General features: G+C 41.1%; 1 protein-coding gene across 1 annotated transcript in view; it reads left to right on the forward strand.

The window, feature by feature from the left end:
- The window catches only part of LOC108797962 (collagen alpha-1(VII) chain-like), a 168,515-nt gene that overhangs the window by 88,574 nt on the left and 52,390 nt on the right, over positions 1–27,551 (forward strand). The window contains exons 42-70 of the mRNA XM_018569650.1: positions 381–425; positions 1,328–1,367; positions 2,720–2,764; positions 4,338–4,373; positions 5,310–5,345; positions 5,428–5,460; positions 6,654–6,725; positions 8,049–8,108; positions 8,289–8,324; positions 9,211–9,327; positions 10,272–10,316; positions 11,925–11,996; positions 13,133–13,177; positions 15,262–15,297; positions 15,496–15,537; positions 15,696–15,776; positions 16,327–16,362; positions 17,051–17,086; positions 17,405–17,485; positions 18,883–18,918; positions 19,720–19,791; positions 20,252–20,296; positions 21,099–21,134; positions 22,881–22,916; positions 23,822–23,926; positions 24,419–24,454; positions 25,611–25,646; positions 26,113–26,160; positions 26,679–26,714. Of these exons, the coding sequence (XP_018425152.1) occupies positions 381–425; positions 1,328–1,367; positions 2,720–2,764; positions 4,338–4,373; positions 5,310–5,345; positions 5,428–5,460; positions 6,654–6,725; positions 8,049–8,108; positions 8,289–8,324; positions 9,211–9,327; positions 10,272–10,316; positions 11,925–11,996; positions 13,133–13,177; positions 15,262–15,297; positions 15,496–15,537; positions 15,696–15,776; positions 16,327–16,362; positions 17,051–17,086; positions 17,405–17,485; positions 18,883–18,918; positions 19,720–19,791; positions 20,252–20,296; positions 21,099–21,134; positions 22,881–22,916; positions 23,822–23,926; positions 24,419–24,454; positions 25,611–25,646; positions 26,113–26,160; positions 26,679–26,714 (1,480 nt within the window). The remainder of the gene's footprint in view (positions 1–380; positions 426–1,327; positions 1,368–2,719; positions 2,765–4,337; positions 4,374–5,309; positions 5,346–5,427; positions 5,461–6,653; positions 6,726–8,048; positions 8,109–8,288; positions 8,325–9,210; positions 9,328–10,271; positions 10,317–11,924; positions 11,997–13,132; positions 13,178–15,261; positions 15,298–15,495; positions 15,538–15,695; positions 15,777–16,326; positions 16,363–17,050; positions 17,087–17,404; positions 17,486–18,882; positions 18,919–19,719; positions 19,792–20,251; positions 20,297–21,098; positions 21,135–22,880; positions 22,917–23,821; positions 23,927–24,418; positions 24,455–25,610; positions 25,647–26,112; positions 26,161–26,678; positions 26,715–27,551) is intronic.

Consider the following 27,551-nt stretch of genomic DNA (forward strand, 5'->3'; position numbering starts at 1 on the left):
ATATATATATATATATATATACAGTATATAGCAGTAGATTGTATTTAGGGTGATACTAGTTATTGGCCAACTATATAGATATGTAGTGCCTGCTTTCAAGGTACACTGGCCACTTCTGTAGGCAATATCACCCAAAATCCAAACTTCTGCTTTGTCGATGTCTTACATGCTACAACACTCTGCTGCCTATACAGTATATAAATATATAGTATATCAACTATAATAGATTATAACTCAGCAGGACCTCTTCTTTGCTTCACCTCTGCCACTCCACTATCTAGAGGGAGGCTTCAGAAGCCAATATAGAAGCACCACTTTAAATCTTATGCACAGTTCGGTGTGACTTTAAACTGATATTTTACTCCTTTGTTTCTTGAAAGGGTGACCGAGGACTGGCTGGCCTGGATGGAGAACCCGGCAATAAGGTGACTAGAAGAACCACTTAGATAAATATGCTAGACAATTAATCCAGGACAAGTAACCATGCAGTCCTGACATGTGCCAGAAGGGTTTTTAGTCATGTAAACTCAACCCTAGTTCAGCTACACACTGTACAGTATATCTGTTCTACCTAGAACAGTTTAATCGGAATTAATTGAAAGCAGATTTGCCCTTAAAGTTCTCACTTTCAGTAAGGTTTATGCTGTTTTTTGAGTAACAAAAAAAAAAGCTTTTTATCATGAATTAAAAAAACATTGCTTCACGTCAGCAGGCTAGTTGGAGTTGCATAGCCAATTGGCAGAATATTCTCTGCTGGGCCACACTCTGTAATTCAGTCTTATGGAGAGATGTTTCAGAGCGTCTACTCTGGAACTCCCAAGAAGATTGAATGGAGAGTATGGCACTCAGAGATGTCCCTAGCATTTGTGCCGCCATGGGACGGATGGACAGGAGGTTGGTGGTTCGGTGGTGATGCAGCCCTCCCTGCCCGGCCAGAGCATCCCTGGATGCTAAGAACTGGGTGGGGAGATGTGTATGGCCCTTACACAACTCCCTGCCCGTTTCTTAGCATCCCGGGACGCTCTGGCTGGAAAGGGGGTGGCAGGCACACTGCAAACATTGGGTCAGCAGTGCAACCATGCCGCTCTGCCTGACAGCGCTCCCCCCTCCCACACACACACACACGTGACTCAAAGAGATGACAGAGAGAGATAGTAAACAATAAAGAAATGACAGATACCCCAACCTTTCCTTACTTCATCTAAAACACAACATAAAAAAACATTGAACGCAATTACACTTTAGTTGGCACCCATGCCACCATATTGCGCAAGTTCACAGGGTGATATACCTAAGTAGAACGTTTATTGTCTTTTCACTTTTACAGGGTGATCGTGGTCCTCAAGGTTTCCAAGGTCTTAAGGTCAGTAAAACGTATTCATGATATTCGCTTATCACGCAGGATTTTTTTTCTTTTTACAGTATATACAACATGCAGGGTATGGATGGGTAATGGTTGAAAGTGTATGAAGGAAGTTTACAAGTTTGCTAATGATAACTTGGATTAATTAGTCTAAAACTAAGGTAATATGCAACTGAAAAATGTTTTTTTCCAATCGGTCCCCTAATTAAACCCTTCTGTTTAAAGAGGACCTGAACTGTGGAAACTGTACAGCAAGCAGAGGACAATGGACTAGTCACCAGTGGTCTTCCTGCAGATGATTGTTTCCCCCATTCCTGCGTTGTTCTACACTGTGTCTTGTAGAGGGTGGCCATTTTGAGAGAGGAGCAAAGCTTTACTTCCACATGTCAGAGTTATCCCCCTGATGACTGGTGATCTGTTGGGGTATTGTCAAGAAGTAGCAGGAGAGGTTCAAAAAGTACAGATCCACAGAATGAGTGAAGCAGGAGCAGGGAGATCCTTGCACTGCAGGACCTCAGCTTCAGCTTCCTCTCAAGGAAGGAGAACAGTGAACAGCACAGTAGTGACATCACCAAATGTCACTCCAAATCTGGTGAGACCAGCAGAGGCAGAAGTGCCTTTGATGATCTCACACGGCAGATATACAGCTACAAAGCTGAAGGTACAGGAGGGTAAAGGCACAGGAAGTGCACTGCTATTTTGTAGAAGGAATTTAAGACAAAAAAGAGACACCTTCCAGCACAATGTATTTAGGCAAAGAACACATCCCTGCCAAATTATGCCTAGCCATCCCTGAGTTATGTGGACCATTAAGAATATTAGATATTTCAGGGCACTGTTTAGGCACAATGAACGTTTCTTGATGTTCACTATACCATAGTGAATCTTCACATAGTGAATGCTGCCTTACAGCTTTCTAGCTTAGGTTACTTGTGTGTTATAATTATTGTGTATTTGTATAGATTTTGTATCCATTTTAGCTGTTTTTTATTGTCTTATATCAGTTATTTAAAGTGTTAATTATCTACTGTTTATTCATTTATTCATATGGTCCAAGAATAATACATCTGGTATTACCATGCAGGAGTTATAAAAAATATTTTTGTAGGTTTTTGTCAAGTTACAGAATTCATACAGTAATTATTTTATCAAAATTAACAAAAAAAAATCTTTCATAGCTTTCTCAACGTTTGCTGGGAGAACAGAGAAATATAATTGTTGCCTTTAGGACATATTTATAGACAGAGGGTGGATTAGGGCACACTTTAAATTGGGGTCTCAATAAGTTGTTCCTAACTGTGGATGTGAATAAGGTAACATTGTGAATTTAATTTCCTATATTTTGTTACAATTTAGGGATCTCTGGGGCAAAATGGTCTACCAGGAGCAGTAGGACCTGCGGTAAGTCTCTTGCTGCTAATATTTTTTTTAAACAAAAATACTTTTTTCAAGAAATCATACTACTTAGTCCAGACTTCTTTTGGTTTCTGTAACAAATTGTATATTTTGGGTAGGATGGGTTTTTAACCTAGAGTATCCTATCCTCGTGATGGGGCTGCCATCTTAGATTTAGCATACATATATTTTTCAAGTAATCATACTACTTAGACCAGTACCATTTAATAATTAGTATAGCAGGGACATATTCCTGGCATGCTATAAACTAAGTGAATTTTATAGGCCACATCAGTCCTTAGTCTAAAGTACATCTTTGCCATACCCAGTGCTGTCATCAGGGGGGTACAGTCGATACTCATGTGAGGGGCCCGGGCAGCTTGGGGGGCCCAGGACCCTTACATGGGTATCGGCTGATGGCCATACAGGTGACAGGGGAGGCGGTGGAGGCGGAGGCTGTTCTGATCTCGGACCGGCTGGAAGTGACATCGCATCAATTCCGACCGGTCCGGCGGCAGAGGAGGCCAGGCCCCAGCAGCGGGAGCAGGTAAGAGGAGCTGGGAGCAGGTAATAGGAGCTGGGAGGGTAAGAGGAGCCGGCAGCTTCGGAGGAGGCTGGGGCCCCAGCAGCGCCTGCTGTGTTCTGATCTCGGACCGGCCGGAAGTGACATCGCATCACTTCCGACCGGTCCGGCGGCAGAGGAGGCCAGGCCCCAGCAGCAGGAGCAGGTAAGAGGAGCTGGGAGCAGGTAAGAGGAGCTGGGAGGGAGATGCAGCACCAACCAGCCCACCTGAGAGTCTCAGATAGGCTGTGCAGCATCTGTAGTGGGCTTTGCAAGGTCACTCTCAGGTGGGCTGTCTGGGTCTCAGTTGGGTCTTGAGACCAGTGCGTTACTACAGGGCACCTCTCCTTCGCCTTATGCCTATGCCATAAGGGACAGGTATTCTGCAGTCTAGCAGGGGAGAACTCAGGCAATGCGGACAGCACCACTTTTGATTTTAGAGTAGAAGAGGTGGTGTTGACTACAGGAAGTTAGGAGCTTACTGGATTTCTGGCAGACAAACTGGTAATTTTTGAAACATGGGAAAATGTGCCTGTGTTAGAGGGATTTTGGTTTTGCCCAGGCATACACTTTAATAGGGTTATTCACAGAAGGGTGAAGAGTTTGGAGAAGGCAGGAGAAGTGAACAATCTAGGGCAACATAGCTGATTTGGAAAAATTCTCCAATTCAGCTCACCTTCCAGTTCAGCTATGTTGTCCTAAATTGTTCACTTCTCCTCCCTTCTCCAAACTCTTCATGCTTTAGTGAATAGCCCTGCAAGTATTAGATTTAGGGTCGGTGTTGACATTTAATGGCTGAGGGATAGGTTAGAGGTTGGAATTAGGCATTAGGTTTAGGGTTATCTTAAGGGTTAAAGCTGATCCCCATATTACAATTTGATTGTATCATTTACTATAGAGTTACCATCTGGGTAGTGCACGGACCACCCTGTCCTTCCCACCCTTATGGCCTCAATGAAAAGAGAGTGGATTGGACTCAGAACTTAAAAGTAACTTTTTGTGCTCTTTCCTTCACAGGGACCTATAGGGTCACAAGGTATCCAAGGTGAAAAGGTAAGTTCTACCTTTTGAAGCCCTTAATATTAAGACACATTGGACCTAACCCTTAGATCTTAATTGTATTCAGCTTTTCCTTTTGTTGAGTCAGCACAGAGGAACCTTGGAGGCTCTTATTGTTTTCAGTAGTCATACATTCTTGATGTAGGGTCGTACACGGCATGGCAGCCTCTCCTAGTTCCCACACCAGAAGAGTTTATACTCTACTAAAAAGGTTTTTCAACCAGGGTTGCACGAAGCTCTAGGGTTTCGGAAGAGGTCCCCAGGGGTTATTCAACCAGGGTCCCACAAAACTTTAGGGTTATGCAAGAGGTCCCCAGGGTTTATTCAACCAGGGTCCCACAAAACTCTAGGGTTATGCAAGAGGTCCCCAGGGTTTATTCTCAACCAGGATCCCACAAAACTCTAGGGTTATGCAAGAAGTCCCCAGGGGTTATTCAACCAGAGTCCCACAAAACTTTAGGGTTATGCAAGAGGTCCCCAGGGTTTATTCAACCAGGGTCCCACAAAACTCTAGGGTTATGCAAGAAGTCCCCAGGGGTTATTCAACCAGGGTCTTACAAAACTTTAGGGTTATGCAAGAGGTCCCCAGGGTTTATTCTCAACCAGGATCCGACAAAACTTTAGGGTTTTGTAAGAGGTCCCCGGGGGTTTCACCACGGGTCACCATGGCAGCATATCCCTATCTGCCCAATGGTAACTTTAGTGTGCCCTGCAGGCTACCAAGGCCTACCTTGGTGAACAGGTACCGAAGGATGAGAAATGTGATGGAGAACAGGCCACTCGGTTTCCATTGCAACATCCTATTTTTACAGTTACTTTATTAAGGATATAATTCTTTGTGTGAGCTTTGGATCTGGTGGAGACTAAGATGCTCAATGACATGCTAAAACACATCTGACTATGTGTGTCTTCCTCTGCATACAATTTTAGGGTAACCAAGGAGCTCCTGGAGAGCCTGGCAAAGTGGTAAGTATACATGATTATTTGACCGTTCCACATTGTAACCCTTACATAAGTCTGCTATCAATGTTTCTTGTACATTTTGCAGGTTTCCATAGCACCCGGGATGAAAGGAGATAAGGTGAGATTATATAGCTCTTGGGTTTTATGTTCACACCATCTAAATTTAACTTTTTTCTTCTGTATCGAAGAAAAAGAAGATCTTAGGCAAGGGAAGAACATTTTTAAAAAATAAATGAAAAAAAACTAAGGCTAACCTTAAAGGAGAACTATGAGATGAGTGATTTCCACTCACCTCATAGTTCTAGCCGACCTGTGACAATGAGACTGTCACAGGTCGGCTCAGTAGATCGGGAGGTGAGCGAACACATACCGGAATCCTGAAGTGCATGCATATAGGTTAATACATAGTTGCAATACAGTACTGTATGTATTGCTTTAGTTGCCAACTGGTTTGTGGTTGTGTTCAACTAGTCTTGTGTTCCAGTAACCCTGACATTAAAAAAGTTATGTAATCATTGATATATATATATATATTAATAATATAGATTCTCCTGCACAAGGTCTTGAGTAGAGTTGATCCTAAAATGTAAATGAAATTTCATAAATTTTAATGTCCCAATCCAAAATTGGAATTTCAATGTTATTTTTGGCAGTTTTTATTCCCAAAGGGATCCAGGGGAAAAGGGACAAGATGTTGCTATGCTGCTTCAAAGGCGTTTTCTACCTTTTTGGTGCTTTTGCTGTTGTCTTTGTCCCCTTAGCTTGACTTCGAGTTCCACCAGGTCCCACCCTTCTATCTTCGTATGCCTTGAAGAAGTAGAAGGGGCTCAAGCTGTTTTTTGGCCCCCCCAACATCTCATCTGGCAAGGTTACTTCCCAAGTCATTCAGCAAAATTGTGCATCGGTTGCTGCTCTGTAATATACACTGGTTTTTAATTCTTGTTTACTAAAATAGGGCTTCCAGATTGAAAATTCAGAATTTGAAAGGTTCACACATTTTTAAAAATTTCACTTGAGCCAAAACCAACTGAATTTTCTTTTTTTTTCCCCAAAAATTAATTTTTAGAAATTCTTTCATCTCTAGTCATGAGTACACATGTCTGCATGAGGCTTTCTCTATTAAATTATTGGGATATCTGTGATTAAATAAAAAGTTCAGTGATTTGGGGAGCTTATTGGCTCTTGGATAGGTTGGATCCTGGACAGGGCTTAGTATCAGGTGACTAGCTAAAGTAGTGTTAGGGAGCAGAGTGGAACTGCACTTAGCCAATAATATTGACAATTTTCTTGTTTACTGATCTTTACCAACAGGGTGATCGCGGCTTTCAAGGGCTGGAGGGGCCAAAGGGTGCCAGAGGAGAGCCAGGAGAGAAAGGAGAGAGGGTAAGTATTAATCTTAATAACATATTTCTATAATCTCCATTCAAAATAGTGACGGGGAGTATTATAATATTACAAGAATATTCATTTTTTATAATAGGTATTTATATAGCGCTGACAATTTTTGCAGCCCTTTATATAGTTGCACATTCACATTAGTCCCTGCCCTCAAGGAGCTTACAATCTAAGGTCCCTATCTCACAAACAGGGCCAATTTATGCAAAAGCCATTTAACCTACCAGCCTGTCTTTGGAGTCAACCCATGCAAGCACAGGCTGGAATTGAATCCAGGGACCCCCAGGGCTGCAAAGCAGAATCGCTACGCCAAAATTCGGAGATTCGGATGTATCCGAATTCCGAATTACAGACGTAACGAATGCAAACGAATCCGAATTTCCAAAATTCATTAGCGGTAGTCTGTGCGAAATTTCATTTGTTGGACGAATTTTTGTTGCATCAAAGTGACATTTTAGAAGAAAAAAATATTTCCCTCAAATGTCACTTTGCTGCAACGAATGAACGATACGAAAACGAAACGAAAGTTCGTACAGATTACCGCTAACGAATTTCGTTTGAATTCCGAAACAAATTTACTTTCGGACCCAAATCCCGAAAAACGAAATAACGCAAAATCCGAATCAAAACAAAACACATTTTTTGACAGTAGAAATGTCTACGCCATTGTGCTGCCACAATACAGAATACATCTGTTATTTTAGTCTGTGTTTATTTATATAGTGATGTCCTATTCTGCAACAATTTATAAAGGTCATTAAAACAATGAGAGGAACCCATGTAGCATGAAATATGGTCACATACGGCCACCGCGGCAAAGTGACTCCCAAATTTTAATGGAACACCAGTGTGGTGACTTCACCGCACTTGTAATCCATTAATTACTTCCTCCAGTCTCATACCTGAAGGCCTATACCTTGGATCGCACCTGAGACTGGATGAACAGTCGGCAGGAGCCTGGGCATTGCAACCACCATCCACTGATCGTGATTACAATCCTTTGCAGACTCAAATGCATGAAAAAAACCCCTTTCTTTCTTTTATTAATGTGTGCATTTATCATTTATTTATTTTTCAAAAGGCAGACTGTGCCTTTAAAATCTAACCTCCCCGTCAGTCTACTCCTGCCGGTTTGGTCATCAGATTTTTTTAAATTTAATTAATTTTTGGTTCAAATCAGAAGTCCAGAAGTTCACCTGCGAACATTTTATCTAAAGCAAGCTCTATATGCAACATTACTTAAATTCCTTTTATTAAACATACCTCATAAACATGATAAGTAAATGGTGCTGTTCTGTTTTTTATGATTAGGGTGCTCAAGGTTTTGGGAGTCCTGGGCAGGCAGGAGCGAAGGGTGAACCAGGAGAGAGGGTAAGTCTTGATGCTTGTTGGCCTCCATCTTATTACTAAATGAGTATACTTTGTTATAAATTAGTATACTTTGTCTAAGAGTAGACATTTTACCAGGAAACCATACTACTCGCTAAAGAAAGCTTAGCATGGAATAATGGAAACATATTTATTTAATATACTCTTTCTGGTTTTCTTTAGGGTCTTATTGGTCTTGCTGGAAAGACCGGTGCAAAGGTATGTCCACTTGAGTTAAGAACATTCATTATTTCATTTACCTACCCGTTCTCCAGGACTAATCTGGACCTAAATTCTCTCCTTCTTCCTCATTATGACTACTGCTGGCCTCACCCATTGGAACAATGACCCATCTGCTATGCCCCTTGAACTAATGACCCCACTAACCACCCAATCACTAAAGATCAATGATACTGTCTTTGTACCACGCATGTACTAGGTGCACAATTATTTTTTCAATATGTTCCTAATGCACTCCAAAACTCAAAATATATATATTTTATAGTTTTTTGATAGGCTGGGAAAGATTTTGTGTCTTTTTGTCTTACGTCTTATTTTTTTGTATTTCAATTGGGGGGCTCTCCCCTCACTTCCTGTTCCTGTGACCACATAGACACAAAAGGAACTAAAAAACCTTAAACCCAAAACTCAGAGTTTCTGCATTTCAACTCAAAGGTTGAGTTATGTATGTGTTAATCTATGTCCTGTATACTGTATATGGCCTTTAGTTACTGATTCAGTAATCAGACACATAAATGCCACATTTTACCACAGTCACTTTTTCACATACTTGTACATTTTTGTTAGCTTTATCTTCAAAGATTGTTTTTTACTTTTGCTGGTAAAGATCTTTCATCCAGCCATACGCTGGGCAAATGCAGTTCGCACAGTATTCCTGCCACTAGATGGAGCCAAAGAGCATACATCCCCTATGCTCCTTGGTTCCATCTAATGGTAGGAATGCTGTGCGAATGGCACTCGCCGAGCGTATGGCTGAGTGGAAGATTTATCAAAAAGTCCACTATGTGTACAGCGTTGTGTTATTTGCTGGTGCTGCTGTTTAACCCCCCTTCAGAACAATCTTATACTGTGCTTGTTTACCTAGGGAGACTCTGGAGACCCAGGACAGAATGGAGAACCTGGAAAAACTGGTTCACAGGGACCCATCGGACCTCGTGGTAAGGAAGGAGAAAGAGGAGAGAAAGGAAATGACGGAACCCTGGTAAGACCTCTCTTCTTGCTTTTAAAATGCTGCTTCTCTCTGTCTCTAATTTTGGCAATCACATGCAGAATTCAGTTGACACTTCTAAAGCTGGTCCTATACTTAAAAGATTTATCTGGTGTAGACCAGTGGAACGAATGAGGCAAATTGTTTGAATGCCCCATCCACATTAAACAGATGGATCTCTTCTGCCGGCTATTGTATCCAGACCCGAACAGTTATTGGCTGCAGTCACTGTTTGGCTCACTTTTTTCATGCCGGCTCCATTGGATTTTCAATTGAAGTTTGTCAAGCTGGATGGTGTCAGCAGGGCCCCCTGCTGCTTTGATTTTGGCCCATTCACAGGAGATGTGGAAGCACTCCAGTCTGCACCCTCCATACATTTCCTTGCTAATTTATAGACACTTATACAAGTGCAAAATCATTACCTTCTCCTTTGATCCCCTTCACACTCCCAAATTCAGGACTTCTCATAAGCTTTCTGCCATCTCTGTAATTCTTTTTCACATGCCATTTTGTGCTCACCAATCCTTAATATCTTAAAAAGCACCTTGCATCTGATGCAAGGTATCCTCTCCATTCACCCATCTAGCACCGCTTCCTCCTCCACTGCCTGACAAGCTACACTGTATAATTACACTTTATATATAAAGCTACCTCCCCCTAACCTCTGATTTCCACCTACACCCATGTAAACTGGAAGCTTGTATGGTCGGGATTCTTTCTACGCTTGCCTAGAAGTGTAGCAAATATTCATTAACTCAAAGTAATAAATAAGGAGAAGGGGGGGAGTAGTGATGAGATAATGAGAAGGGAAAGGGTATGTCTGTTGTATTATACGGGTATTTCTATAATGTTATGGACGCTCTAAAATTAGCTTTTGTGTTTCCATATTTTCAGGAAAGAGGTGACACTATCTTTTCTTTGCTTGATTCTTTTTGTAGGGCGAACCTGGAACCCCAGGAAGTCCTGGAGAGAGGGGTCTGAGGGTAAGAACAATTGCAGGGCTTTATATAACAACAGTTCAGGAAGTGCCCTTATCCTCTACAACCAATTACAGAGCAGCTTTTACTAAACTGATCTAATAGATGCTGAAACCTGATTATTCGTCATGAGGAGAACAGGATGTATCTGTCAGCTTCATGTTACTTGTCCCAGCGGCAGGAGATACCATGGAAAATCTCCCTGTTCCGTAACAAGTGCCGAGATCCATCTGCCGGAGATGCTTGTTTTCTGTCTCTTGAGCATGAGTTCTGTATTATGATTATATATTCCCAATAGATTGGCCAATATGTCCCCATAGCCCCCCTTCCCCAGACTGTCAAAATCATCATCATCATCATAACCAGTACCTTAGATGCCATTACGACTTCAAAAGATGAAGAACAGGCAAAAGAAAATCATAACGATTTTATCATATAGATTGCTGTAAATAAGGCAAGTCACAAATACACAAGCCTAGCTATGCCTAGTGAGATTTCTGCTGTCGTTTTTGAGCCATAAAAACCTGAAATCAAAGTTCAATTACTGATAATGTTAACCACATTTAATTTGACACACTAAAGCCTTGGTTCTCAACTGGTGGGTCGCGATCCCATTTTCAGTGGGTCACCGTGTGCCTTCCTCAGCCTCCCCCTTTTGCAGCGCTGAAAACAGCCATTCAAAATATGCTGCCCGGTGCCGCGTGTCAGCTTGAGGTGGGATGCTGGGGCTATGGCCGTGTGGGAGCTCCATCCTTACGTACAGCTTCCTCACTTGTCCTGTAGAGATGCTTGGACCAGAGTGATGTCACATTCTGGATCCCTGCACCTCTTCAGGGCACACAAAGGGAGCTGTACACACAATGCACATATGGATGGAGCTCTGTCACAGCACAGCAGCGCACACTGGACCCCAGGCTGAGGATCCACTCCAGTTCTCATAAGGTATGGAGACTGGGTGGATCTTTTGAATGGCACCCCAAACGCACCTCCCACCCACATTTCTATCGCCTGCACCGGAACGCACGGTACTGCAATGCTGTGCCACATTGCAGTGCAAATTGGGTCGCGTATTAATGGCCAAGGACAAATGTGGGACCTGAGGTTACACAGGTTGGGAACCACTGCACTAAAGGGATGAGTTATAAACCGTTCGCATAGTGCACAGCTATGGGAATGAGGTTCCAAGAACATTGTGGCCACTAGATGGAGCCGAGAAGCATAGGGAATTCCTCTGCTCCTTGGCTTCATTTAGTGGCCATACACTACATACATAAATCACCCCGAGTCATTCTCCATTTTGATTTCTGGTTTAATAATGCTGAAAACTCTGTTTAATTTTTTTTAGTTGGCTCCCATACACCCAAAAGATATGGATAACCCCAGTTAACAACCTCTCCTGTAGTTCCTAAGAAACAGCCCTAATATTTATCAAAATCTGGAGCATTGTTTGCTTTTATGGGGCCATTTTGTGCAGATATCTGTTTATTCTGTATGACAATAAAATAATATGATGCTTTTCCACCTCTCCCACCTGACTCTGGATTGGTAGTAGCAACCTCGTTTTGTGTTTTCATCAAATTTTCCAATTTGTGTTTCCTTCATTATTTTCCTCAGGGTCTTCCAGGAATGAGGGGCGTCGTGGGAGAAAAGGGAGACCAAGGGGAGCCGGGAGAAGATGGAAGGAATGTAAGTATATATAAAATCGCTGGGAGACTGGGGTCATTAACAGCAAACATAAAACAGATTTTCTGCCATGTGCAGAGACGTAGAATTTCATAGGTGGTAATATTAGTGGGAGAGAGCTTGAAGGGTTTTGTGAAGCTTGCGGAGCAAATTTATGGGTTGTAATGCAAATGGAAGGAAGAAATGGCAGCAAATGTACAGGTATATTCTCAGTTTCCTTCTAACTGAAAGAAGGGCTCCAGTTAAGGAACATGAAGGCCGCATGCAGCTCAGGGAAGACCAGTTGGACATGACTACTTTATCAGGAGGCTGATTTATGTCAGGGGGTCTGTCCACGGCACATGGCTGTTCACAACAGCCATATCTAGAGAAGCTGTAATATTAAAGTATATCTAAAGCCAAAATCATTTTGTTTCCATTTTGGGTTGAGCAGGGAATGGTTAAAATCTCTCTCATGTTTTATGGCCATCAGTGACTCCTTGGGGACATTTCCTTTAATTTCTTGTCCTGTAGACACGGCAGGAAATGAGATCAATTCTTTCTAAATTGAGGAAAATACCCTCATGGACAATTGTCAACAAGTTTCCCCTTTGGAAGATTTCACCTATTCTGGGGATGACTCAACATTTTGGGGTTTCCCTTACTTTCAGTCCAGGTCACCAGGAAGAATACAAGGGGGAATCTTGGCTTTAGGTACACTTTCATTCACACACTGAAAGACACTGTGGTATTATATATATTTTTAGAAATTTTAACAGATTTATATAGAGCAAGGAGAGAGCAATGAACAGTAAAAGCTTACACTCTAATGGCCTTACCTCAGTCAGGTGGGCAAAAATACTTTGGCCAGTTTTGGTGAAAGCCAATTGTCCTACCTGTCTACAAAAACGGTATACATACAGACCACTGCTGGGAAATATACTTTGGATCTAAGCACTGAAAGCAAGAGAGTTAAACACCAGCATACGTAGTGCATTGTTGTATGCCCACTGACTCTTTTCATTGTGACCGATTATCTTCAGGGCTGGTTTACATTTAACCATAAATGTTCATTTGGCAGTTATTACCCCCAAGGATTGTGCTGGTTTTAAGGTAACTCCAATGAGAAATACGCTCTTTATTGCTTTTCTTCTTTCTAGGGAAGCCCTGGACAGCCCGGTGGTAAAGGTGAACGTGGTGACCTGGTATGTATTTCATCCCACATAGCCCTATGGGGGTCATTTAAATCAAGGAAGCAAGTTGTGACCTAAAAACATTATATAAAGGGATCTGAATATGACTGCAACTCAGTCCATACAATATACATCTAAAGGGTAATCCTGACAGTCATTGTTCGTCTACCCTAATGCAAAATTGTCTGTTGTCTTATATTGCCGTGAGCTCCTGCAGACACTGGCAGCTAAAAGAACATAGGCAAAAGGCAGGCATAGGTTCTGAGATGCCTGTCACTCCCCCTCTTTCTACCGTATGAATAATTAGGTGACCTGAAAACCTTCAGTTGGTTGGAATGAGCCTGTGTGTCTGACCAACATCCAATGGATATGGTCTGCCTAAACCTGGCCGTGCTCATTAGACTTTGTATGTCAGGGTCAGTGTTTTGGGGGCGCAAATTGGGAAGTTTCCCAGAGCCCCATATTCTTAGGGCCCTCCTGTAGCTTTCCCCTTGCCTGCAATCTCTCCTGCTTATGTAGAGCTGCACCATTACAATATCAGTATGATATCCTTCAGCATGAAGCCATTCTGTAGCTTAAATAATGCACTTAAAGTGTATGTATAGCCAGACATAGAGTAGGGAAGGGTTAAAACCCCTGCCAGGTTATTTTTCTGCTGTCTTGGTACAATAGGGGAAATTTCCCTTCACCTCCTGTGCTGGAGATGAAACAGGAAGTTAGTGGAAATCTTGAAAATGAGGGCAGTTCCCCTCTTGGACTCTGGAACATTGGTCCCCATTACAAGATTTTCTATAGCTTCCTGTTCTGCCCCTATAAATTTTGGATTTCACCACACTTTTTTTCTCGGTGACAGTAGTCCTCAGAAGAAATAGAGTGACTTTCCCCAGTGGGTTGACAGCAATACAAATTTGACAAAAGGTAAAACCCTTTGCCCAGTGATACATTTTAACTTTTTGGGGAAAATAAGGTAGGATGATGCAGTAGAGCAGAGCATTTTGTGCCTTATAAACTGGATGATGTTAGAGGGCCTGCAGTATTCCAACCAAAGGGGCCCTAGTTTAACTCTAGCTCAGGTCCCCAATTTATCTAAAATCAGTGTTATTCACTCAAAGATGACCGGAAACTCTTGAGAAATTTAAGCCCAGATGGGGCTTCAGCACGGCTTTATTTTCAGTAAATTAGAGTAAATGGGATTTCTGACATTCAGAAGAAGAGGGGAACAGGGGATCATGTCTTATAGAGTGTGATATTCTCCCTTTAAATTGGCCATGAGGCAAACACCTATATTTATAAAAATATTATGATATACAGAGTTCCTTCCATGGGGAACAGTCAAGGATCTAAATCATATAACTCCTTCCATCTCTTTATGGTGGGGGAACTAAATTGGACTAGAACTTCTCCCATCCACTGATGGTATAAAAAGACTTAATATAACCCCTAATTATAGACGCTGAGGAAAAGCCTTGTCCTTCAGCTACCCAGATAGCAAGGATAACTTGCTACAAACTTGTGGCGGGGTGAAATTGTAATTTTGTTAACTTGCTGCACACATTCCTGGCAGGTTGTAGACTTGCAGAACACTTGCAGCACAAGTTCTAGTTGACACTTTTTGAATTTGTAGCAAATTTGCTTGGCAAGTCAAGAGTCCTGCAGGTCTTAGCAAGAGCTCTGCAAGCTCGCTGGTCTGGAGACGTGCAATGCAGACTTGATGTAATTGTGCAACAAAATTGTGAAGCTTGGCAAGTCTGCAATAGTTTAGCAAGTCATTTTCAAACTTGCAGCACAATTTCTTGCTATCTGGGTACATGTGCAAAAGTTTAAGATGGCATTTACAAGTTAGAAGATGGAGTTACTATTGCTAAACGGCTCTGCAAGTACAAGTATGTAGTACGCGTGTCTTCCTAAACAAATCCATTGAATCCATCAGGCAGGCGTTAGTACTACATACTGTAGTTCTTGGTAAATCTAAACAGGATTGTACGATAAGACTTCACTTTGTATGGTTAGCTTCAAACATTATTCACAAACTAGTCATTGTCAGTGACTTGCCCTATATTAAACAATTTCATTAATGTTAATCCTTCTTTTTTTAGGGCCCCCAGGGACCACAAGGACCACCAGGGAAATCAGTAAGATATTTTATTAACAATAAGTGTATATTCAGCATTACACGTTCTCTTTCTGCATGTCGTATCCTATATTATGGTTGTCGTGTAATTTCTGTTATTTTGTATCATGTTGGTTTTCCTTTTTATTATTTTTATTGTTATTATTATTATCACTTGTATTATGGCCATTATTTAACAATGTATTTTTACTTCTTCAAGGCTTCCATTGAAGGTTTAACTGCTGGATTGAAAGGGGATAAGGTAAGTGGCTATAGATTCAGAGAATGATACAGTCCTTCTAATCTTTTTTTATTAGCTAATGGAGAATATTTTTTTATTTAATTTATAAATATTTAACAACTCTACATTTTTTACATCACTCCCAGACACTCATTTTTTACCCATATTTATATATTTAGGGAGATGCTGGAGACCCCGGAGAGCATGCGATGAAGGGACAGAAGGGTGAACTTGGGGCGAATGGTCTTGCTGGAGAGAGGGTAAATATGTGCCCTTGCTATTCTTTTTATGGCGTTATAAACCAACCAATTATGCCTCATGATGCCACTAGGATGAAAACGTTTACAGGTTGCTGTTAAACATTCTGGAAACCGTTTTTTGTGCTGTAAGCCAACAATTAAGGGAAGGCAATCCAAGATATGGGTCTCATCATTGAAAGCATAACTCCAACCAAAACCTTTTTCATTTTGGATGAAGTGGGAGAGGGATAGAACCTCTATGGGGTTTGTTGCTTGGGACTCAAACAGGAATACAAATCTTACATGGGCTACAACCCTTCCCTGCTCTAACCAAAACCAAGAAAATACATTTTGGTTGTAGTTGAGCTTTGATATATGAGGAGCATTCTGCTATATGGCAGGCTGGAAACCATAATAATTGTCATATTCGTCCATGGGTCTTTCTAAGTAATCATTGTATCTGGCATATAATTGGATTGCTAACCAGTTCCTCTCTACTCTTTGCCAGTTCCTCTCTGTGCACAGCTAAGGTCGGAGTCAATTCATTAAAATTATGCTTATTTTCATCCAGGGTGTTGAAGGACCCAGAGGACCTCCAGGAAATCGGGTAAGTTCCTGCATTTCTACTGATAATCAGAATTCTGGGTTTAGGGTACGTACTCTTGTGTTCTGCTGCTTTACTGAAGACGCAGTCACATTAGTAAAAACAGTCATGAACTGTGCAAGCTTAGAGGCCATTGGAGAGCTATGGAGCTATATTATCTAGGAGAGCTGCTATTGCTGTGCACCCTGAACTATGCAAAAACAGCCCATGCTAAGGAAAAAGCTGCAGAACCCTCTTTAGGGGAAATCTATGAGTTATATTTTCTTAATTTATGTATTATATTCTTACCCCTTGCAGACAGCAGGGAGAACTCTAAGAAAGCCTCAGATGGCCTCTGGTGTGCTTACCAGAGACCTAAAAGACTCATAAGGGAGAAATGTCCCCCTTTACCCTTGTTTTCATCCCCACTTCCCCTCTAACAGAGACAACGACGTCTATATTACTGAATAAACACTGTTTGCCGGAAAACATAAAGGCAGTGCTGGGCCTTCTTATTACAAAGCCTAGCATGCTTTGTAAGCATGGGGTGTTATGTATACACCCCATTCCAAATGTTTAACTGAAAAAATATTATTTATGAATAATTGAAAAAAAATACAGAAATAACAAATACATTTTTAAATGTTCAAATTAAACTGATCAAAAACAAATGATAGTTTCTTCTTAATTTTGCAATTTCATTGCTTTTCAGGGGGACCCTGGAGATCGAGGTGCACCTGGCGAAAAGGTAAACAGATAAGGTCCATGAATTACTATCAAAAAATTGGCTACATGTTGGATCACGAGAATTAAGTGTGATGATTTTTAAAAATAATTTACATTTGACATGGGGTGTTTTGTAGTCTTGGTTTGGAAGACAAGCCCTGCCCATGCTGGTGTCCTTCATTCCACCGGATCCTGTGCTGAAAACATCCAGATTCCCAGTGGCATGAAGTGCATTAGCTGAGGCTATGAGCAACGTTCACCAGCAGCAACAGATGACCTCTGGCCACCCTGGTCCTTTGATTAAGCAGTAAGAACCTCTTTTTTGTATTTTTTTTTTAAGGGAGACCGTGGACCTCCAGGAGGTGACGGAAGAAATGGACTCGATGGGAAGCCTGGACAGCCAGGACCTGCGGGACTAAGAGTGAGTGAAAGAATCCTGTACCTCCCAACCTATTTTTGGGAGTTCATAGCCTGAAGGGTAGGGCTTAACAGAATGGGTGGGGTTTGCCCACATACCAATAAAGTGGGGCAGGGTTAAGTGGATTGCTTACATATCTTAATTTTGTTTTTCATTCTTCTGTGATCCTAGTGTAGTATGTATAACCAAATACGCTTCAGGTAGAAGTATCTCATTTTATTTATTTAGTAACTATTCTTCTATTCTTTATGTAGGTACTTACTTTTTCCTCTTTGGAAACACAATGGCTGGTTACATTCTTATATCTACCAATATATATACTAATGCCATCTGGGTTATATATATATATATACTGTGACTGTGTGTATATATATATATATATATATATATATATATATATATATATATATATATATATATCTATCTATCTATCTATCTATATATATACTTTTTTTGCTGTTTCCCCTGAAGAACCTTCAGTTCAATGGATTCTCTTTGTTCTGATACAGTTATGTTTTTATGTACTGTCACATTGTAAGATAGTGTGTAGTATATAGGGGAATCCCTGTCTATAGTTTCTGTGATATCTATGTGTCTCCAGAGAGCTTATTCCTTTTCTGTTGTACACAGTCTCTGTTTGTTTAGTGTGTTGGCAGTGATGTGACAGGCATAGCCCCTCGTATTATAAGAGTGAGACACTTGCTGGCTTCTTGGTAGACACACATTCCTTTTGCTTAATGGACTGAGTGGTTTGCCTTTTCAAACAGTTCTTTTCTTTCTCAGCCCTTGTCCATATATGTAGCCTGGAGGCATACATGCCAAAGAAATTGAAGTATGTAGTTCCCTCCCTCCAACCTTTTTCTTTTAATTTCTATGTAAACTGAACTATGTTTGACTAAAGGTAGTTATCAGGTTTTTCTTATTATCCTTTCTTTTCATTTATACTGTGGCAGCGTGGCTGGAACGTGGCCCAAAACCTCAGGGTGAGGCAGAGCCCCCAGGGAAGTCAGCCAGGCAGGAGGTACTGCAATTACAGGCACACGACAGCCCCAGCCCTCCCTCCCTCCAACTCACATTCACAAACTGGGAAACAATGCAGAACAATACAGTATATGCCACTACTGAGAGCAATACTACTGAAAGCAATACAGTGTGTCCAAGCAGTGATTCCACGAAATGTAGCATCTATTTTGGCAAGACATTTTATAGATTTGTATTTACATTGAGAAAATATATAATTTTTTGTATTATTTATTCATTTATTTATTTTTAATAAACATACTTACTCAGGCGTATAGGACTGTAAACAATAAGATGCAAAGACTTACAGTGTCCCTGAAAAGCAATATAAAATGTTGTCACTTCTGGCTTTTAATTGCCTGCTTTGCAATTCCTTGTAGGGTGACCTAGGAAAACAAGGGGAGCCTGGGAGAGATGTAAGTATTTCACTGTGAATCAAGGTGCAACACGAATGGACAAACTACCAACACAAATAGTTAGTTTAGGAGGAGGGCTGCCTCTGATGTGACATGGAAAGGGGACTAAAAGGCCCAGCTTTACCACAGGACATCAGTGCTTGGAAGCATTATTTATTTCCAGATGTCTCATACCCAGTAATGTTACTTAGTGGGGTCCAGACCTCAATTACTGGCAGAGCACCGATGGCAGCAGAAGAGAGGGAATATGCGTTTTTTCATGGTGCCACCGGCCTGACCTATCTGAGCAGTTGCCAACTTCAAAATGGATGGGCACATACAAGTCAAAGGCAAACTTCCGCTCTACATGAAAAGAAGGGCAAAACAAATATTGATAACATTACAAATGCTGATTTTTGGCTTTGCCGAGAGCTATTTAGTGTTTATATTTCATCACATTTTTATTACATGTTTTTATTTTACAAAAGGTGCAATTAACGGCGCACCAAAAATGGCCTGTGGGGTCACAGGGAGCCCATACACCTCAAGCAAAAGCAACAGGTTCAACTATCTCTTGTCATAATCAGGTCATGTGGGTGTTAGCAGCGGAAGTGCTCACTATCACCCAGAGATTTTCAAGCAAGTTAGAAAAGGACATATAATCCTCTCACTCGTGCTGCATCTAGCACCAGTAAAACTAATTATCATGGATTCTTCATACTGTGCTTAGCAAGGGGGGTACCCATATCAAGCTAAAATTTTACATGAAATCTGACCCTGTGTCTTGGCATTTGGCTAATTTTTCCTTTTTTCCTTTTTCAGGGACTTCCAGGACTTCGAGGAGATCAAGGACCGCCAGGACCGATTGGTCCAGTAGGCCCCCCAGGGGTAGCGGTAAGCAGTGAATGTCTATAATCTTACCTGCATGCTTTTGGTTTTCTGCTGTATAGGTTTTTAGATATGGTCTGCATTAGCTGGGAGGAATCTTCGAATGGTTCATATTTTTAGATAGAATGCGGAATTATACACTCTAATGACATAAAAGAGGTCATACATAGTGCAGTGACAATGTGCTAAGTGCATTAGCTGACTGTAACCAACCAGATGCAATTTTGGGTCATTGAGAGCAGACATTGAATAATGCAGATTGATTGCAATCAGTTCCTGAACTGCGTACATTGCTGATTACAATCCCTGGAGATTTTTTTTAACTCAACTGCATCCTCCACATATACTGTATTATGTATCAGCGAGGCAAATGCTGCTGTAAACATAGGAATCAGAACGTTTTCAGGACTTTGTTTCAAAAGTAGATAATGTATTTAAATGTGTATTTGTCATTTTTTTTAACAAGGGGAAACCTGGAGAAGATGGCAAACCTGGTCTGAATGGTAAAAATGTGAGTAATCTCCTCTATAGCTTGTTAAAAAACATACAGTTAGTGTCTCATTATTAATATTATACTCAAGCTATCGCTATTGTTGTTGTGTACAAGTGACAGAGAGTATCTTGGTTTTACCAACCTGCCTTGTTGCTGCACAATTCCGGGAGGAATAGGCATTACCAGATACCACCTGCTGACTGATATAGCAGCTACATGACCAGTCCCCACCCAACCTACCAATCAGTCTCACTATTTAGCTGTTCTCAAACAGACCCCCATTGCATGAGCAATACGTTCATTTCCTAGCCCAAGGCTCCAATCCATGTTAGTTTCAGTAATCCTGCATTCCCCTTTTCTCTGGTTACCAACTTCAACGTGCATTTTGGCAATGCTTGTTGCTGTTGCTGCCCACCCTGATCTTTTAACTGTCCTTATTTCATTGCCTGTCGACTTTGTACCATGCACTGGTTCCATCATCGCTCAGAAGCCATCTACACAGGGGTGTCCAGGGGCTGCAACCTGGTAACCCTTTCTCTGGTTACCGATTTCGACTTGTATTTTGACAATTCTTGTTCTCTGCCCACCCCTCACATTTACCTGGACTTGTTTTGTAATGTTGAATGCGTTTCAACATCCTCCAAGTGGCTTTCTCAGTTCATAAGAGTGACACTCATTAGAAATGGCGGAGACACTTAGGTGAGTTGTGAAATGACTTCAAGATGAAAGAAGTCCAGGTGAATGTGACTTACTTTTACTTGCTATTTTCCACATCATCGCGTCATAAATCCGAGTTCATATTATTTGTTTTAAATTTCAGGGAGAAGAAGGAACTCCTGGAGAAGACGGAAGGAAGGTAGCCAAAATATAATTTTGTTTCGTTCATGTCACCATACGCAGTCTAAAGTTTGAGCCAAGAGTTTTGGCAACCAAGCATGTGGGGATTAAAGTCTATTTAAACCCAAAACTTTTTTTTAGGTTTTCTAAAGCATGGAAGTCATAGAACCTCAGATTCTTTATTTCCTCATCAGGGCTACAATACAAAACAATAAAAATAATACAAAATAGACACGGCACTACATTAAAAAAAATATATATAAAAAAGGTCTAGTCATTTCTAATCAATGGTTACAAAAACGAATAAAATATCCATAAATTAAAATAAATAATCAAAGTCTGTAAAAACACTTCAAACGAGCAGTTTTTAGCAGACGGTGATCAATTTGTTTTAATTTAATTGCATATATTTACATTTTTTACCATTTGATTAGATACCACCAATGACATACAGTATTTAATGTTTTTTTATGATATGTATTGTATTTTTTACTTGTATGTATTGTTTTGTATTGTAGACCTGATGAGGTCTGAACTCCTAAAACACGTTGGCTGTTTTATGTTTTCTTCTTAAAAGCAAAAACTCATTGTAAATGATTTTGGGCCCTTAGATCTTTCGTCTGATGGTTTCATTAGACTTTTTGCACATGGATTTTAAACTTCGGATCGCCCTGTATTTGTTGATAGTAGGTTCACCAGAGTTACTGCACTCCATTTGAACTCAATTTACTTTTTTCGGCCATGAACTACTGTTAAAGAAAAACTCCGGCCATTTTAAAGATCAACCCTTGTGGTAGCGTTACCCTACCCCCCCTTCCTCTTACTGCAAGGGGTAAGTGCTCGTTTTGGTCTAGTAACCCAATCCTCAATCCTGCAGTGGTGAGTGCTCACCTCTCTCCCCCACCACTCCAGCTGTTAACTATCCCTATGTGTCCTCACATCTAATGGAAGTCAATAGACTGTCTTAGACGTGATGACATCAGGGGTCCTTAGACTGCTAGAGCCCAGGGAAGAAGAGACTGAGGAGAATGGTCTAGCCAGGCGGGACCAAGGATTGGGTGAGTATATCTTTTTCATTTTAGCCCCTAGACAAAATGAACACTTAACCCTTGCAGTGCGGGGGTAGCCCCACAGTAAGGGTTCATTTTTAAAATGCCCAGAGTTCTTCTATAAGTCACATCCATCACCTCCAGTATACATTTTTTGGACTTTTGCATTCCTGCAGAGACGTATACACACTGTCAACAGCATTGCCATTGGGACACAGCTTGATGGGAAATCTTCCAATGGGTACGCTTGTTCCAGTAACATCTATGGAACAGGAGGTGAAGGGACATTACCCCACTGGGACAGAGCAACACAAATACTCTATCCAAAACTCAAGAAAAATGTTTTGTCTTTAAATACTGTGGGGGGAATTTATCAAAACTGGAGCAGATAAAATCTGGAGCAGTTGTGCATGGCAACCAATCAGCTTCTCTCTTCAGTTTGTTCAGTTAAGATTTGAAAATGAAAAGGAGAGGCTGATTGGTTGGCATACACAGCTCCAGATTTTGTCTCCTCCGGTTTTGATAAATTCCCTTTTGTATATTTTAAGGAAAGAATGATATCAAGTTGTTTTGAATATCAGTTATCATCTGGCTATTGTAAATTTGGTTCCATGGCTCTTTGCCCGGTTACCTAATCAGGGTAATGCAGCAACATGTTCACGTTAAATGAAGTAACACATGCCAAATACTAATTAATTTTTCTTTCTTGGCCGCAGGGTGACAAAGGTGAATCGGGGCCTTCTGGCAGAGATGTAAGTTGCAATTAATTTATTCCCATCTACTACAACTCAAACTTGAACTATATTGTGTAAATATTTTCATTTTTGTTGCCTTTTTGCTATTCCATTTTTTAGGGTTGTATTCATCTACTGATGTTAGGATTCTCTCTTATGTGCCTGTCAGAAAGGGAAATTTGCACCATTGCTGAATGGCTGTTGATATCAAATCGATTGTAAGATAATGTTCACCAGTGATGGGCAGATGTCTCTGCAGGGGCAATGGTTCAGGACACATCTGCCAGTAGACTTTAGCACTGCTGTTTCTTATGTGACTCACCTGACAGAATCAAACTGCACAGTCACGGATAACACTGTGCTACTCTCGTCTCATTGATAAAAGGGAAAGATTGGACAGGTTGTAGTGCAGGTTTCCAGCAATTTGGTAAATCTCTGTGAGCAACAACAATATCGTCCAATGGTCGGGGTTATTCCTTCAGTCTACATCATTGCTCCTAAACCTTGCCACCAGGATGGGATGTTGTGGTCGCTGCTAAAAGTACCCAACCACATTGCAGCACTGAAGATCATAGGACTAAGATGCCAGCTGAGGTGGGACCACGAAATAAGGTAAGTACTAGTATGTCAGAACTTTTATTTTTGGAAAATGAGATAGAGATTTCTTAGGGATGGCGGTTGGGTCAATATTGGTTTGTTAATTTTGGTGGCCCTAGTTCAGTTTTTTTTTTTAAAATACTAAAGGTTCCCTTTGAAAACAGAGGCTGTAAACTGGATACCTATATAAGTGTTATTTGCAATTCTCTCCATCAGGCAACACTCGAAACGAGGGCTTTAGATACTTTAGTGTGTGACCACTGCCGCTCAGTGGGCTGGGTAAGATCCTATTGAAGGATTGTTAAACGTACTCTTTTCTCCACCAGGGTCGTGATGGATCCAAAGGTGCTCTAGGAGACTCTGGGCTAACAGGCCCCCCTGGGCCACCAGGCATTCCCGGACAGCCAGGGCCAATTGGTCCTCCAGGACAGGTGAGGTCTTCTTCTCTGTCTGTGCTACTGTATACTGTGTAATCCATGGTTGATGGGAGGGGTCGGCAGGTGCTGCACGTAGCTTCCTAAATACATCAATGCACCCTGCCTTAGTGCTTCTCTGAAGAGCCCATAACCCTGATGCAAGCAGTGGGATGGCACTTGGAAGAAGTTAAGTAAATATCAAAATTATTTTTATGGGCAAGTGTCAGTCTGGAGGAGGTGGCCATTCCTAGACAGGCTGTCTTTCCATGCAGACTTCCCTAGGTATTGGCCACATGTGATGCTGAGCCTCCATGATTGAAAGAACTGAAATCTAGTGAATAAAAGTTTCAGTCCAGGAAAGGATCCTCCACGACTATGCAAGACTGAAGGGAAGCTTCAAACTCTTCAGACACTAACATCTAAAACAACTGCTGCAACACATTGAAAATGAAACAATTGAAACTGTTCTCTGTTTACATTTGCCAGTAACTTTTTTTCTTTTCATAGGGAATTCCAGGGATAGCTGGGATCCCAGGATCTAAGGTATGCTTCATCCACTGTAAGTTCAAGCCATTTGTAATCTGTATTGTAGATATCATGCACTGCCAAAAACTTAGAACTGAAACAACCGTATAAGAACCTTTAGGCCAGATTCACACCTGGGCGATCCTTGACCGCGTGGCAATTGTGCATGATACCGTGCGGTCACAGAGTCGCCCATCACTGACAATAATGCTGTAGTGCCATTATATTCTAATGGAACCCCAGTCGCCCCAGGTGGATGGCGCGTTTTCCCGCCGTGATTCCGCCCCTGCAACCAAACACGATCGAGGCCTAAACAGCCACGTGTCCAGTATTGCAAGAAAAAGGTACATGTACCCTTTTTTTGCGATTGCCGCGTGGATGTCCCCCATTGAAATAAATGGGGCCGCTCTCTGCAATTGTGCACGACTGAGCGATCCTGGGACTGCATCGGCCCTCATAAGAAGACCTTATACATTTATTGTTGTTTTGCAATATCATTACATTACTTACAAAAAAACAAAACAAAACAGAGGCTGAGGAAAAAAAGGATCACTTTATGTACCATATGTGGTCACCTCTCCGTTTGACTGTGTTCAGGTGTCTCTATTGAAGGGTACTGTTAATGCTACAACATACAAAGACATTTTAGACAATTGTGCGCTTCCAACCTTATGGTCTGAAGGTCCTCTTGGTAAAGGCCGTTTTCTGTTCCAACATGACTTTCCCCTGCACAAAGCCAGCTTCATAAAGTCATGGTTTGTTGAGTTCGATGTGGAGGACCTTGAGTGTCCTGTACAGAGCCCTGACCTCAACCTTACTGAACACCTTTGGGATGAATTGGAATGCTGTTGGTGAGTCAGGTCTTCTCATCCAACATTACTTCCTGACCTCACAAATGCTCTTTTGGTTGAATGGGCAAAATTTCCCATAGACACCCTCCAAAATCTAGAAGAAAGCCTTCCCAAAAATTGGAGGCTATTATAGCAACTCTATATTAAGCAACTCTATATTAATGCCATGGTTTCAGAATGGGATGTCCAAGATGCTCATGTAGGTATGATGGTCAGGTGTCCACAAACTTTTGGCCATGTGGTTCAGGTGTGAGTGTTACAACTAGATTTTTTCACTTTGTACAAGTCATTTATTATTTTAAATTATATTATTTATTTTCTAGGGAGACCGTGGAGAGATGGGGCCTAGAGGTGAACAGGTATGTACGTCATTTCCTATGCAGCTTAATATAATCAACGCATGGCATAAATTGATATTAAAGTCCTTTGGTTTGACTCGGGATACTTCTTTAATTCTAGAGATTTTCCAACAGTATTTGTGACACAAAGAGATGCTGGAAATTTACATTAACATATTTATCTAAGTGTCCATGTATCAGAATCTCAATCCAACCCATCTCAATCAGAGTCTCATTCCAAAATGTAACTTTTAAATTTGGGTGGATGTCAGAAGGGAAATTCTCAAGAACACTCTTGGCTTCCCAGCTTATTCCTAGGCTGTTCTGTGTTGTCCTCCTATTGTGAAACTATATCAATAATAAAAGTTTTTGAACTCTCAGACCTTTCGATTGGCTGTCTCATTAGGCTTTGTACATGTGGTTATACTTTAATGGCAGACTGCTCTGAAGGCACATTCACAAACCTGTGTTACTCTTTTCTGAACAGGGGAGACCTGGTGAATTTGGACTGAAGGGTGAACCTGGAAGCGCCGCAGTAAGTATTAAAGTCCAAGCAAGGACTTTTACAGCACCGTGGCTAAATCTAGAGCTGATGTTGTAAACCAAATGCCCAGGTTTGTTTGTTATCTTTCCTTGGTCTGTTTTAAAGAGAACCTCTCTCCAGATCATTCATTTTAACAAAAATCTTCCCATAAAAATAAGCATTTGATGCAGTTTATGTATGTTATTTACCAATAAAATACATCCAAATGCCCTGAGACTTCTGCTGTGCGACGCCATCTTGGGTGTGAGGTCAGCAGTCCCAACAGACTCAGAGCGGTTATTTAATGGACACTCTATAGTATTGCCCTGCAGTCCCACCCTAGCAGCTACATAACAATAGGGAGGTGAAGGGTGGGGCAGATGAGCTAGGCCAGCACAGACAGTAATCAGACACTCCCCTACTAATATCATAGTAGCCATGTCACTATAGATTACACTATAAACTGTAGATACAATGTTCATTCATTGACGATTTCTGATAACCTGTTTTTTTGTTGTTTTTTTTTCCAGAATGTGGAGAAATCACTTGGCCTCTTAGGAATCAAGGTAAATAAAATAAAAAACTATTCTGTGCCATATTTTTTACATTTTGAGGATTTCAGAAGGAATCAGAATTCCTCAAAAAAGAAATCAGAACCCAGAAAAAAAAAACAGTATCCCACATTGAGAGCTTATCACCAGCGTTGAGAATCCCAGTAGTATTTCTAATCTGACACCACACTGTTGAAGGCCACATAGAGGATGTTGATATGCTGGAGGCCATTTTACTAAAATGTATATCAGAGCAAAATTATGAGACAGGATTACTATACAGGTTATGGTGAGAAAGGACTAAAGGAATCAAGAAGTCCTCCAACCGATTCATTGTATAGCACAGTAAAGCCTTCTTAGAACAGAAGATATTCACATGTCTCATTCCATCACATATCCCAAAAATAAGAGGATTATTCCTCATGTCATCACAGTGGGCGGAGCCTTGCAAATCATTCCTTTATACCCCTTCAGCCAAATGCACATCCGGAACTGCTGGTGTATAGTACCAAGATATCCTAATGTTATAGAGCCATTTATTCCAATCTGCATACTAGTTGTCCATCATCAGTGCAGTATATGGAAACCATGGCTTCTATGGAGTAGGGTTTAGAAGTCAACAAGACAATGTACCAACCCAGATTTTGGTGAGATGGGACTAAAGGTATCAAAAAGCCCTCCAAGTTTGGAAACAAATGGCTCTATATTATTAGGCTCTGCCATGTAGTCATGTCATCCATTCACAGATGCTTTGACAGGATCTGTGAATGGTGAAACCACAAGTGGATTCATTTTTCCTCCCAACCATGTTACTGAATGTCTGTACCTGAGTATGGTTAGGAATGGGAGGTA

Source organism: Nanorana parkeri, unplaced genomic scaffold (assembly GCF_000935625.1).
Source record: "Nanorana parkeri isolate BGI_ZX_2015 unplaced genomic scaffold, ASM93562v1 scaffold1372, whole genome shotgun sequence".
Taxonomy (NCBI): domain Eukaryota; kingdom Metazoa; phylum Chordata; class Amphibia; order Anura; family Dicroglossidae; genus Nanorana; species Nanorana parkeri.